This window comes from Notechis scutatus, chromosome 1, assembly GCF_049901735.1.
Source record: "Notechis scutatus isolate UNSWTSFEM ecotype Mainland chromosome 1, rNotScu1.2, whole genome shotgun sequence".
Lineage (NCBI taxonomy): Eukaryota > Metazoa > Chordata > Lepidosauria > Squamata > Elapidae > Notechis > Notechis scutatus.
Genome location: NC_142009.1, coordinates 39,810,317 through 39,825,638, shown reverse-complemented (window position 1 = coordinate 39,825,638; position 15,322 = coordinate 39,810,317). Strand labels below are relative to the sequence as shown.

General features: G+C 37.3%; 1 protein-coding gene across 3 annotated transcripts in view; it reads left to right on the top strand.

Moving 5' to 3' along the window:
- Positions 1–15,037, top strand: part of FOXN2 (forkhead box N2) — a 49,808-nt gene extending 34,771 nt beyond the window's left edge. For all 3 annotated transcript variants that reach the window (XM_026684772.2, XM_087961423.1, XM_087961412.1), the window contains exons 3-6: positions 3,378–3,502; positions 7,787–7,851; positions 8,611–8,679; positions 10,858–15,037. In XM_026684772.2, the coding sequence (XP_026540557.1) occupies positions 3,378–3,502; positions 7,787–7,851; positions 8,611–8,679; positions 10,858–11,384 (786 nt within the window). In that variant the 3' untranslated portion in view covers positions 11,385–15,037. The remainder of the gene's footprint in view (positions 1–3,377; positions 3,503–7,786; positions 7,852–8,610; positions 8,680–10,857) is intronic.
- The last annotated feature ends 285 nt before the right edge of the window (positions 15,038–15,322 follow it).

Genomic DNA, 15,322 nt, shown 5'->3' with positions numbered 1-15,322 from the left:
TGGTCTGCAAAGACAAAACTAGTTTGCCAGGGCTTGGGGTGAGATTGGGGGAAAGAGCACAGCTCAAAATCTGCAGGAAGCATTGCTAATCAGTTGTGCTTGTCTGATGAGGAAAGGAGTAGGTGCCAAAATCTAATTTTAGTCAATAATTTTATAATGCATTTTTTAAGGAATTTATTCCAGGCTTTGTCTCAATTTTTTTGTCAGCTTTACCAATGCTACATTGCTTTTTTATGTTTAAAAAACTGCTTTTTCAGAATACATACTGGCAGTCCTTGACTTACAACAGTTCATTTAGTAATCATTTGAAATTACAACGGTACTGAAAGAAATGACTTTTTCATACTTATGACCATTGCAGAATCCCCATGGTCACCTGATCAAAATTCAGGTGCTTGGTAACTGACTCATATTTATGACGGTTGCCATGTCACTGGGTCATGTGATCACCTTGTGCAACCTTCTGTCATTGGGGAAGCCAGATTCACTTAACAATCATGTTACTAACTTAAGAAGTGCAATGATTAACAACTATGACAAGAAAAATCGTAAAATGGGGCAAAAACTGCCTCACTTAGCAACAGAAATTTTGGACTCTATTGAAGTCCTAAGTTGAGGACTACCTGTATAAGGAAATGTTGGGTTTTCCCAGATCTTATGTATGAGTTTTGTACTCCTAGGGAAGTGAAGTCTATTTCCAAATTGACAGGTAACATTCTACAACCTAGTCTCATGTATGGTATGTTCCCTGAATAGGGCCATTAAAAAACAAGTAAGAGAAAATTTTCTCATTAATCCATTAAGTTGAGGATTAAAGATGATCACAGAATATCTATTGGGTGTTTGGGGACAAGAAGCATCAGAGAGGATAGAATGGAAATTAATTGATTTACTTGTTTACTTATTTATATCCTGCCTTTATTATTTTTACAAATAGCTACAAAGATGGCGAATATGTCCAAGAATCTATCTCCTCCTATTTTCCCCATAACAACTATCTTGTGAGGTGACTTGGGCTGAGAGTGTGACTGGCCCAAGGTCACTCAGCTGGCTTTCATGGTTAAGGCAGGACCAGAACTCACACAGTCTGCCACATTCTAAACTGATGTCTTAACCAATCCTGGAAAAGAGATGTGCCTTGTTATAATGCTGAGCAGGAAGACCACACTACAACAATATGATGCTATTTCTTGCTATATGTATTACAATGGGTAGAATTGCTTTCTGTGATAGTTACTATTTTATTTTATTTATTTTATTTATTTATTTATTTGATTTGCCAATTGTTTACAAGATAATAAGTATAAGTGTATACATAGTTGTGAATACATGAAATGGGTACATATAAGAAAAATAAAAGAAGAATAAGAGAAACAATAGGACAGGGACGGTAGGCACGTTGGTGCGCTTATGCACGCCCCCTTGCGCTTATGCACGCCCCCTTTTTATCTGATATGAATTGTCATTCAGAGTGGAGAGATTATTCTCTATGATCTGGAATTCTTGTGTTCTCTTTCAAAAAGTTTAATTAGTTGACAAAAATTGAGAAAGGACAACTTTTTTAAAGATTTACACTCTATCTGGAGCTGATTCGAGGTAGTCCTCAAATTATAATCAGTCACTTAGCAACTGTTCAAAGTTACAATGGATCCCCCAAAGGTGCTTAAGTCTGGGATTTGAAATTCCGACAACCCTCTCACCCCATCACTAGATCACGTTGTGGTCACTTGGCAACTGGCCTGCATTTATGACTATTGGCAGCATCCCACAGTGATGTGACCACAATTTGCTTTATTTTCTGGAAACTGGTATATACTTCCAGTTTTCTGCAAAAAAAAAGATATTGTGTACAATGGGTTTGCTTAATGAACAACTGCTGCAAAAAATGTAAAATTGGGTTGGTCACGTGGGTGCCTCAAGTTACAACTGTCATAACATGCAACAGAAATTCTGGGTTTCATTGCAATCATAAGTCAAGGACTACTTCTAATCCAACACATTTGGACAACTGCTTAACTTGAAGGAAGGTTGCATTTCAAACTCTGCATTACAAAGTGTGTAAACAAAATGCTAATTTTTCTTTAAAAAAGTTATATTTTTATTCCATTTTGATCATCATAATACTAAACATCAAAGAGGTCTAACATTATATAGGTTAATTATAAACATTGGAGGTAGAAAAGTAATTGCTTAAGAAAAAAAGGGACACTGAGCAACTAGCTACAGAATTTTCCTTTCCTTTATTAAATGTATTTCTCATAGTTTGAGTAAAAATTGTGAATGGTGGGTCTAAGAAAACAAAAGTAGCTTTCAAACTTCGTTATCACAGCAATTTTTTAAATATGAAGTTTGGTTTTTTTAAATAAATGGTCTTAGTTGGTCTTTTTTATGAAAAGAAAGAAGGAAATTTTAGAGGAACTATTTACTTCAATAAATCAATACAAGTAATTTGACATTTTTCAAATATCAAGTATGGAAAAGCAAATTGCTAAACCTTGGTAGAGAGTAAGGCAGATGGCCTTGCAGAAAGTATTGCCAAGGCAAAGGGGGATAAAATCCAGAACAAAGAGATACAATTAGTTTGGAAGCAACTCGGACAGAAATCTGCCTAATTCACTGAAGATGGAGGAAGGGGACAAACCGTCAGAATTTCATTACTATAGCCAATCTAAATGAAATCAATTTTAGCCTTCATGTGGAGTTGAATTCCTGGTCTGGTCTGCCTGATGGGGCTGACAACATGTTATCTTAATCTCCAGAAGGAAAAGCAGGACGTAAATCTGATACATAAATAATGCTACATTTTTAATGTCTTATGAAAATACAGTTACAGGTTGGAGAAGCTTGGCACGCACGATAACCATTATATTTAAGAAAATAAGGCTGTGGTTTTTTTCTTGAAGTTTGGTAGTGGCAAAAAAATATCCAAACTTTCCAAGTGGGTAAACATTAGATTTAAAAGGTTTTAACTGTGTATATGTCCATAAATATGACCCCAGTGCTGCCATGAGGAAAAGAAAAGCACTTGTGAGGAAAGTTGCAAGCCCCTTCTTTTCCTATCACGTTCCTGAGGCCAGTCAATCTTCTGGAGAGGCACAGGGCCGTAGGGATGGCAATTCTCTCTTGAGGTCTTCGGCTGCTGTTACCAGTGATGAATACAGTGCCAAAGTGGTGGGATTGCAGTCATGATCAGTTGACCATGCTTATTCAGAGAAGTGTGCCTCCAGGTGTGTTCATATTCATCTTAAGGCCTTTAAACATAAAAATAGTGATACATTGTGTTTTATACAAGCACCCATGGAGTGTAACGCACTATTATATCTGATGTTCCTATTGAAACTGCCTGTAATCAGTTCTAATGCATGGTTGTTTCCTAGGTGAACGGAAAAGGTTCATTGTGGTGTGTTGATCCAGAATACAAACCAAACCTTGTACAGGCTCTGAAGAAGCAACCATTTCCCTCCACATTTGCATTTTATACCCCACCAGCATCACCACTAAGGTAGGATTTCTTTTTCCAAGCAATACAACCTTGGAGGAAAAGATTTTCCAGATAATATAACTAAAGAGAAGATGGGACCGTTTTTATTTTGACCAGACTGTGATGTAAAGCTGTTTTTCTATATCCTATTTTTTTTTCTTTTTGAAAATTGGAGAACAGCTCATATTCAATGGCAGATCCCATATTTTGTAGGCAGAAATGCATTCCCTGTTCCCAAATGCACTGAGTGTGCTTCCTTCCCCCAAATCAGCATGCCTCAGTCACAGAATACAGGAGACCAGCACTGAACAAGGCAATTTTATATTTTCATCTCAATAGCCAGCCTCTTGTAGTTATTGGAATTTTGTTACTGGGATTTTAAAAAAAGGAATTTAATTGTTTGTGATATCTGAGAGATGTAAAGGACTCTGTATAAGCCAGGTAATGAAGCTTCTTGCTTAGGAGTATAAGTATGTAGAAAAATAATGTTTCATAGAACTTTTGCATTACATAGTTCATTTTTGAACAGGTAATATAAGGAATGAGATTTGAGGCATGGCCCAAATTCCAGTGTAGCGTATGAGCCTGAAAGACCACAGATGGCCTTGTGGAAAAGAGGACAGAGCTACTTTTGCTCCTTGGACTCTGCCCCAACTACCCCTGAGATGTACCAGGCACAGACAATCCCAAAGAAGCTTTGCAGCTCCTCTCAAAGCCATGATGACTTGTAGTGTGGTGATAACCTGGGAGAGAAAAGCTCATATTTCACATGAAATTACAACTGAATAAAATGTTTAAAAAATACAGTTTAAAAATTGACACAATTGCATAAGGCCTTTTAAAGAAAAAAATTCTAAAAATGATGGCATTTCTGAAGAAGTATAAGGATGAGATGATTTTTTTTTTGAAGCACAGGTATGTGAATTTGAAATTCAGACTTATATTCATGTAATAACTGGACAAAAAAGATGAATGAATTTTGTTTTCTGTTCTTAGCAGCATTGTACATTCAGGGAGGCACAGAAATAAAATCTCTGGTACATCGCTTTATATTATTTAGAGTTTTTTTCTACTTTCCAACTTGGCTATCACCAAAAATGCATGTTTGTTACTGTATTAGTTTGCCGTGCCTCGCATTCTTCGTTTTGTGTCATATCTAGCCTCAAAAATAGGTCCCTGAGCCTTTAAATATAGAATGTTGTTTAAAAAATTAATACAATTGATACTTTTATTTTGCTGTCAATGTAATTTTTAAGGTGGCTGCAAGAACATTGAAATAGACTCAGAATGGTAAAATATATGAAAGCAATAGATAAAAAAAATAAGCTGATTATAAAAATTGGGCCAATTAGGAAGTGAAATGAGTAATTTAAAAAGCAGTTTAGAAAAACTTGCAGAAGGCAATTTGAAAGACTTATAAGTCCATTAAAAGAATAGCAGTAGTACTTAGACTTACATACTGCTTCATAGTGCTTTACAGCCCTCTCTAAGCGGTTCACAGAGTCAGCATATTGCCCCCAACAATTTTACCAACTTCGGAAGGACGAGTCAACCTTGGAGCCACTCAGAATCGAATTCCTGGAGTGAGCAGTGAGTTAGCCTGGTTAGTGTAGACTTGAGGGGGGCTCAGATGAACCCTGCCCTAATTTTCCAAAGATAGTGCCAGCCTTTGGGAAGTGCTAGAATGAAAGAAGGCTGGAAGAAAATCAGGTTACCTCACGTTGTTTTGATTCTGGTCCTATTCACCAATGGATGCTTGTTATCCATAAGCAAAGTGATTCATAAGCAAAGAAACGAACTCTTGTGTTAATACATTTAGGAAATTGCCTGAGGCTAAAAGGTTTAAAAGAAAAGATTTAGGGAAAGATGTCCATAACATGGGCTATCTACAAAAGATGTCTCAGTGATAATTGTCCACTGGCCATTAAATTCTGGAGTAGATATTTGAAATGTTGTAAAACAATGCTATTAAAATGAATGAAGTACATAAGGGCTAAAGCTGGAGAGTTTTAAACTTTTAACATCACTTGACTTGCTTCCTCATTGCTCAAAAGCAGGAGGAGGCAATTAATTTTTCCAAGAGGCCACATGAGAAGCTAGGACTGTTGTGAAGGGTGGAAGGCTGAGATGATGCGTAGGCACACACACATATACTTAAATTGAACCCCCCCAAAAAGCAGTCGTCTTCAAAGTAAAAGCAATGCAGCTGTATTACATATGTGGCATACACTTACATTTGATTTCTAATTTCCCATTGACATTGTGTGGGCCAGAAAGGGACAGCCAAAGGGCCACATATGGCCCATGGACCCTAAAATGTCCAGGTCTGCTCTAGGGACTATATAATATTATAGTGCAGGTATACTCCATTCTTGGTCTTCAGAAACTGATGCCAACATAAATTAGCAAGTAATAACTTGAAGATGTAGGCCCAAGTTTCTTAGTGATATCATAGTGTTTCTGGTGAAATAGGGTTTTATTTTTAACTATACACGTGAATTAATACCAAACCAAGAGCTTTTGCGTTGATTAGCTGTAAGTATGCTTTATAGATTAGAAAGCCTTTGAAAATTACACAAGCATCTTGAAGTATGGACTGATCTGAAATAATTACACCACTGCAGGAAGGACAAGCTGTTCCTGGACCCTTCTTCCCCAAATAGTCTTGATCAGGGGTGTCAAACTCGCTTTGTCACAGCATCATCATGTGACGTATCATGACTTTTTCCTCCTTTACTAAACTGGGTGTGGGTGTGGCCAGCGCGTGATGGTGTATCCGGCCCGTGGGCTGCAAGTTTGACAGCCCTGGTCTTGATGAACAGATAATTCTCGATTTACAACAGTTCATTTAGTAACTGTTTGAAATTACAACAGTACTGGAAAAAGTTATAACTGTTTTTCACACTTATGACCATTGCAGCACTCCCATGGTTATGTGATCAAAATTCAGATGCTTGGCAACTGACTTGGGTTTATGACGGTTGCAATGTCCCCGGGGTCATGTGATCACCTTTTGTGACCTCCTGACAAGCAAAGTCAATGGGGAAGGCAGATTCACTTAACAACTACAGAAATTCACTTAACAATAGTTCCAAGAAAGGATGTAAAATGGGAAAAACACACTTAACAACTGTCTCGCTTAGAAACAGGGATTTTGGGATCAATTGTAGTAGTAAGTTGAGGACTACCTGTAGTAGAAATTCTTGCCAGAAAGGCCTTTCTTAAAAGATGCTCATTACAGACTTAATATTTATTGCTTTAAGAAAGTTGTCTTGGGTAGAATAATGTCCTCTCCCTTTAAATGTATGAAGAGATTTTTAAAAATTCATTATGATCCTTACATAGTTCACTTAGTGACTGTTCAAAGTTATAACAGCACTGAAAAAAGTGACTTATGATCCTTTTTCACACTTACAAGCATTGGAGCAATCCCATGGTCATGTGATCACCTTTTGCAACCTGACAAGCAAAATCAATGGAGAAACTAGATTCGCTTAACAACTGTGTTACTAACTTAACACCTGGTGTGTGTGATTTACCTAACAACTGAGGCAAGGAAAGTAAACGGAGCAAAGCTCACTTAACGAATGTCTCAGCAATAGAAATGTTTGGCTCAATTGTGGTCCTCAGTCGATGACAACCTGTACTCCTCTTTCAGCATTACAAAACTTAATTTACTTCATTTACTTTAATTTACTTAAAAGTTTCCAGCTTTGTGCCAGACTGTAATGTCTCATCTGGAATAAAGCTTGAGACAAGATGCAGCAAAAGGCTAAGAGACTTTTAAAAAGCAGTAGCCAGATAAGAGTTCAGAAGACCTGTAAGTAGCTTGTATAAAATCTGCATAATCCAGCATAATCTATTTTGGTGGACAGATAACTTTCTATGATTTTAGATGAATATGTATTTAGATGAACTGCTGTAAGGTTTTAAATTGGAAAATGCTAGAAACTTTGGGATCTTTTCCATACCAGTTAAGTGCTTTACTGAGGAAATAGTGGGCCTACTCTAGTCCAATATTTAGGTATAAGACCAAAACATGACCAGGACGGATCACATATTTAAAATGTTTTGATGAATCATGATTTGGAATGAATAGAGAACTGGCATCTATCTCTAATTGTTGGTTTAGAAATCAATGTGGTATGGTTCATTTGAGAATCCATTTAGAAGTTCCTGGAGTTTGTTATATGCATTTAATTATGTGTATTGAAATCATAATAGCTGAAAATACAATTGGCTCATGTTAATTTTGTCTTCCATAGCATAGACTCTGAATTTTGAGATTTTTCCCCTCTCTTCCAGTGGTTCATCATCTCCTTGCTATTTAACCTCAGTTCGGAAACAATGTCAGGGACGATCTATCAAAGGTAAGCATTTTTTCCTGTTGCTCCTTTACCTATCCTTTGTTAAAAAGTCTGAATTGGTCAGCTCTTCATGATAAGCAGATAGGAAACACATTCTATAAATCTGTCTAGAACTGCACTTTATTGATATAACGGGAATTTGATCACATGAGGAGAAGGAAGAATTTGAACTCAAAGCTTGTACATAGTTGCAAAGCAAGACTTTGGTCACAGCATTTGTACAGATACTAAATGGGAAAACTAAGAGTACTAAGATTGGAAACTTTAGTTTGAAGTTTCAGTGTGGTTTGCCAATGTGGTTTGAAGTTTCAATGTATTATTTGAACTACCTGGGTTCAGAAGTATGGCTAGTTTGTGTTGCCTCAGATCGCTGCATGAGAATAACATCCTGCCGTGAGAAGAAGTCTGGTAGCGGTTAAAAAAAACTATCAACCGATGGAAACTGCCTCACCTTGATATGAAATCAGCCTTTGCAGTGAAAAAAAATGAGAAAAGAAACCAGATCTGCCATTTTAAAAGTTCTATATACGGGTTTCTCATTTGACAGTAGATTAATTGATGAGGTTTTGGTTATATTAATCATTTTCTGATAAATATTCAGAATCAAAGCTTTAAAAGTCTTGTTCTTTAGACAATTGTTTCCAATCCAAATTTCTAGGAATGAATTCTGACTGGTTATTCTATGATAATAATAGTTTCCAGATCAAACTTAATTGAGGTTAATTGACATGGGGAGCTTTTTTCTCTTTTTCTGATTTTCAGATTCAGATATCGATGCTGCTACTGCCATGATGCTCTTGAATACTTCCATTGAACAAGACATTTTAGATTGTAAGTACGATAAATCTGTTTTCAAGGAATATTGTTTTTGTAAATTTATTTTTAACTATACGTTTTTAAAATTAAGAGCTTAAGCAATTGACGGTTTGATAGAAAGATGTTCATTTACAAACTTTAAAAAAAACTTAATTGTTTTTCTACTGAAATAAATAATGGAAATCTGATTGCTTAGCCAAATTCCCAAAGTTCTTAAAAGTTATAGTCTCCCTCAAGTTTTCTTTGACTTCTAGTATAGACATGAAGCTTTCTTGGCAGCTACACAGAAGTTTTATTCCAAAAACACCTTCTCATGTTTTTTTCAATTTCTCAGTTTACTTAGAGCTCTAGTACTTTCACTCATGAGTGATCCTGACCTTGAAAACAACCAAAACTATTTGAAAAAGGGCAACTAAAACAATTCTAGGATTGTTTAAAGGAAACTGGATGGAAGCCATGTAGCATTTTCTGAACACAGGGATGGAGAAAGATTTAAAGCATCTTTTTTTTATACCAGTTACAGCTTTGATGTTACTATTTTTTCCTGGTAGCAGAAGAAGTGTTTTCTTCCCCCTCCTTTTCTTCTTTCATAACCCAGAACTCAGGATCATCCAAGTAATAGGCAGGAGATTTCTGAAAACGGAAAGCCCTTCTCACATAACTTTATTACTTTATGGAATTAGGAGCCACAAGGTATGCAAAGTCCATTACACTTGATAATTTCAGAGGGGATGTTAGAAACATTCATGGAGAACTGTTCTGTTAACAGCATCCTTGTGGAGGTGGTAGGTCCTCAGTTAAAGGCAGTATTGGCATAGATAGCTTATTGCTCTTATTGTCAGTTTACCCAAGGATCTGGTTGCTTTCTGGGAATCGGGATGCTGGATTAGATGCCGGCAACATGTCACCTATGGGACAATTTCATGCACTCTTCAGTTTTACAGGCAACCCTCAACTTACCATTTGCTTAACAATGGTTCAAAATTACAAGGGCCTTGGGAAAAAAAAGTGAGTTACTGTTCAATCTATACTTACACTTTTGACTGTTGCACCACCCTATGATCATGTGAATGCAGTTCAGGTGCTTGGCCACCATCCAAATATTGTCCCTGATAAGATGTTGCTAGAGAGAGAAAGATGGTTGCCCAGCCCTTTGTTAGTTAGATCCACTGGCTCTGTTCTTAAAGATGACATGCATGTCCAGTAAGTGACTTGCTTCCAGACTGAGTAGAATTATTAATACCATGATTAGGTTCAATTTTCGAACAAAATGGTAATGGAACTTGTGAAAATTCATTGAGCACTGAGGAAGGGGTTGAGGGAATTGGGATAGTAAAAGATTCAGTCAGTGCCCCTGGAAACCAGAAAAAGAGGAGCAGAAAATGAAAGAGGGAAAGAAGAGGTCGTGTGTGATGAAGGAGAGAGGGAGATCAATCAAATGACATAGCAACATATTCCCTTACCTGATGTTGTCCATAAACTGAACTTCAATTTCCATAATTTTTCAGGTGGCAGAACTATTATACACACTGCCTGGGGAAGTAGAAGTCCAACACCCTGAGATAATACATTGTGGATTTACATAATGAAAAATATTCCAGAAATGAATGATCTAAAATTTCAGCTAAGAAATAAACACAGGGCAATAAAGGATCTCATTCCTATTTTTTAGCTGGGTTTTAATTGAATCCCTTCCTGATGTCAACTCCTAAAATATTTCTATGGTTGTTTTAGAGTTGCCAACAGAAAGGGAGGGGGGAAAGGGGTTTGAAAGAGCAGTGAGGCAGCTTGGAAATTGAAAGTGCATTCCATACATAGTTTTTCAGAGATAGTAACTAGGTGACTGAAGTTTCTGCCATGCAAAAATCTAACTGGAGAACATGATTGATGACTCTTGGCTATGGATGTGTCTCATTGGAGAATATGAATTATGATACACCCAGGGGGTGGGAGAAAACCAGGGTCGAGTGACAATGAATTATGTGTCTCAGAGTCGGCTACACCCAGGCAGTGCCGGATATGTTAACTCCCAATAAATCCTTTGAAGTTTTGGAATTTTGGTCCGAGACTCATGATTTAATTGGAGTAACTGCTGGAATCCTGACACCTGATGGTTTAAACATGGAAACATGTTTGTCGGACCCATTGTCTCCCTTGAGTTTTCAGAAGATTTTTTGTTGTTTTTTTCCTCAGGTGAAAAGCCACCATCCCTCAAGCTCTCCAAGAAAAGGAAATATGGTAGCACATTCCATAACCACACCCAAGAAGAGAGTGATCCAGCAGTCCCTAACATTGACCCCAAGGAGGACCACAATTACAGCGCCAGCAGTGTGGCTGCACAGCGTTGTGCATCGCTCTCTAGCATGTCTTCCCTGTCCTCTGTCGATGATGTATACAAATTTGTCTCAGAGGCCACCCGGACAGGGAGTGACGGCAGTGAAGGATTTCAGAGTGAAGTGGACACAGATGACAATGAAGATGACGATGACTCTCTGGCAGACAGTGGTTATACCTCACAGCCATGTGTCAGTATCACAGATGAGGCCCAGCCTCATCAGAAGGTCCTGGAGGAACTCTGCCAAGAAATTGATGACGAACTCAAAGAGGCGGCTGGGTCTCTTCTTCATCTTGCTGGGATCAGCACTTGTCTTGGCTCACTAATAAGTACTGCTAAGAGCCATACCCAGAAGAGAAGGAAAAAAAATGATAACACAGTGTGAAGATAATTGATCTATCTGTCTATCTATCAATATCTATATACATGTTTTATTTTTTAGGCTGGCAATATTCCTCCTTTTACCCTTTGCAAGGGAGATCAAAGCCATAAAAGGACTTTTTGTTTGTTCTTAATTTTTGCAGATTATAATTTTGCCATTTATAAAATTTTGTTTTTATTTTTAATGATAAGAGCAATTAATTTGTGCATTGAAGGGCCAACGGAAATTGTGTGAAACGGATGAGGAAGTTTCAATAATTGTAAGGAAATGGAATATTATTATCATTATCAATGATTGATTCACATGGATATCATTGGCTGGGTCATTTTGTGCTAAAGGTGTGTGGCATTTAGGATGAAAACAGAAAATTGGAGGAATCAATTGACCTATTCACAAAGGATTCTTTTTAAAAAAATGTGTATATTGTGGAGAAGAGAATTGCTTGCCATTTTCCAATATGCCTCTTCAGTTTTTAGGCCTACCAGATTTTTGTATGTTGTACTTTTGAATAAGAGGCTAGGTGCAAAGAATTGGATCACACTAAGGAAAAGATCTCTGTCTTTCTAGTTCTGAAGATCAGATACTGAGTGAATGAAATATATTTCATTTATGCAAAAGAGGTGTAAATTATATGATTCTTAGCCCTCAGAATGAGGGGATAAAAATTAAGCAAACAATACATATATATGCCTAATTCCCAGTTGGTGCTTGAATCTGGTAGTCCTAAAAGTATAGAGGTCCATCTGAAATTGGGCAACTAAGCCCCCATTTCTTATTGCTTATGGGGTCCACAGTGTCTCCATTTTTTTTAGCAATATAGAATGCAAAGCAAGACAGTAGACATGTTTTTATAGCCTTTAGCTCTAGCTTCCATTGTTAACTGATTTCCTCAACTTACAAGCCAAGAGTCTGTGATTACATGAATGGTATAAAACTGCCATGATAATCAGTTGCAGGTTGACTGGTGTTTGCAATTATAAAATTGATGGGTAGGGGAGAGATACAACATGTGAATCTTCCTGTTTTTGAGAGTGGGATCTTGAATGAGTAATTAGAATTTTCTTCTTATTTTTAACACAAGGGAAGGAGCTGGTTCTTTCCCTTGTGTTTGTGTTAATTGTAATTATTATATATTGGATCAATGGTATATACATCTGTTTGCAAATCCAAGGCCCTTCTTTCTGTCTTGATATCTAAATTATGTGCAAAAAAGAGTGATTGCTCAATTGCAAATGACCATTGCACAGAGAACTTCAATTTTGTTTAGGTTAAGGTCGCTGATACTTGACTAGTTCTTCATAAGCTAAGAGTTGTCTTGGAGGGCTCTAGCACATCACCTCACAAACCATAATGGAATTATATTCCATATGCAACAGAAATAAGTGCATTGAAAAGTCATTGCTGGCTGAACAATTGTAGACTAATCCTCTCCCCAATTCTTTATGAGTAAAGCTTTTAAAAATTATAATGGGATGATCATGAGAGATTCTTCTTCGTTTTTTTGCAGCAGTAAAGTTCAGCTATGTATCACCTGAGTGAGAACAAGGGCTTTCAGTGGCAGCTCTCTAACAGACTACTTCCTAGCCTACCCTGCAGTTTTCAGTTTTGCTTTGATTTAACCCAGCATTCCTAAAAACAACAGAGGAAGCTTAGAGATAGATACTGTCCACTCCTGGCAGCCTCCATTTTTCTTGGAGATGGGATGGATTTTGTTTATGTTTTATATCTATTATTTCAGCAATAATATAATCTCCCATGTTGAATTCTGAGATAAGTCCAGATGCAGCATGACAGTTGCACAGAACATAATATTTACAATGCCTGGACCATGTAACGTGAGAATTACCTGTTTTTGTGCACTGTATTGGGGAATTCAAATTCTGGAAGTGAATCCAGATGTCATTTATTTGTGTATCCCAGCTGTCTAAAATTGTGGACTTCTGTCTCTCCTGGGCATTTATTCAGAAACAGTTGTGCATCTTCTCAATTCTGGAGGCCATAAGAGAGGACATAGGGCTACTAACACTGCTGTGTTGATTGGATGCTAATACACAGTTGGAATAGGGGCAGTTATTTGCCCTATGGGATAGTTAGTCTGAAGTACAGGGCCAAACTGTATCATCTTTTTTTTTTTTGTTACCATCAGCCATATTGATGGGTTTGGAGTCATGTGGCAGGCGTTTCTGGTTGGAACAAACAGCACTGAAAACAATGAGCTTAACTCAGAAAAACAGGACGCTCCAAGCTGGCACAACCGTCTTTGGCTGCAATCCATTAATGCAATTCCATTACTTTTCAGTGGTCACTTGCGAAAAAAATGTTTGCATGCTACAGGCTGGGGCTGTTGTGTTCTGTGAATGTCTTGAATGTTGCATAATGATCAAAGCATAACTTGTTTGGAAAGCAGCTTGACAAATGGCATTTCATCCGCACATTTTTTATGCTTTGAGAATGAAAGGGAAGAGAGTCCATTAGTGGCCCTTTAAGCAAATCTGCCTGTTATCTCTCTCTGCATTTTGCATTCTTGTGAGTTGTACATTACATTTCTACTGATGACATAGAGCTGCTTTGACAAAAGTGTCAAAGGTGTAAATGTCTGGGACTTAACTTCACTGCCTGTTCTTGCATACTGTCTCTTTATATCTGCTAAAAACTCTCTCTCTGTAATTTTTGTTCAGTGTTCTGTAGGAGTTCAATGCCTTAGCCAGGTTCCAGTGATCCTAACTGGACTGATTATAAGAGCTCCAGAACTAAGAGGAGCGATTCCCCCCTTGAGGTTTCTTGCAGGCTTGTGTAGAGTTTTAGATTCAAAGGCAAAATGGTCCTTTAGAGCTTATGGGGAAAATAACTTAGCACCTATCTACAATCCCTTAAATCACACTTATCATTTCCTGAGATTTCCCAGCAACTGACAGGTATTTTGAGCTAGGAAAAAAAAGCAGAGAGATGTAGTGTTCATACCCCATATGCTGCAATGTGCTTTTTTGCCTTAGAATGCAAAGCACTGCACAGCCCTACTTTGTTGAATGCTGCTACTGTTACAGCTTCCCTTAATTTGGCAACATCCAGCTGTAGTGTAACTGCAAGTCACAGAATTCCCATGAACAATGGAAATTTTGAGATTTGCAGTCCCAGCACACCCAGGACAGTGCTATTAGAATAATATCAGCAGAGATTCTCCTGGTGTAGGCCTTAAGTTTGTAAGAAATTATGTAGTTTTTAGTATTTCAGAATAAATTTTTTGTTAAAATGATAGCAACCTATAAGTGAGTCAAGCTTGTAATCACATTGTTATTTTATAGACAGAAACAAAAATCTAATGCATGGATGTTTGCACGCTCACCTGTTTGTAGACAACTTTCTTTGATGTCAAGTTTAAACACAAATGGTGCTCATTCTGTATATTGCCTGCTTCAGCTCTTCAATCCAGAAATTCTCATGGATTGGTGAAAAACTGCCTGCTTGCCAGAATCGCTTTTGAAATAACCTGCTGATTAGGTTTTGCTAAGGAAGGAGTTACGTAGGGGTCTACTTCCAACTCTGATAGATTTTGTATAACTTCCTGTTTTTTAATTTCATTAATCAATAATGCGAGTTCCACCACAGCATAGCGATTGAGAATTGGAAAAAAGACCTATGGATTAAAAGTTGCTTTCAATATATTGCTTTCATTTGCTGTCAAATAATATTTGCCCCTCTTTGAATAGGGTCTTCCATTGTATGACTGCTACAAAAAATAACTCACAGTGTTATTAGGTTTTACTTTTGTAAGAGATAGCATGTGGAAGTCTAGAATGCCCTGCAAACATGCTAAGTCAGGGTTATTTAAGACTCTCTGAGAAGAGTCTTAAATAACTGCTTGAGAAGTATGATATTTTCTGCCAAAAGGTACTTAAGTTAAATAAAAGAAGCAGTCAGTAAATAGAAAGTGAAATACTGTA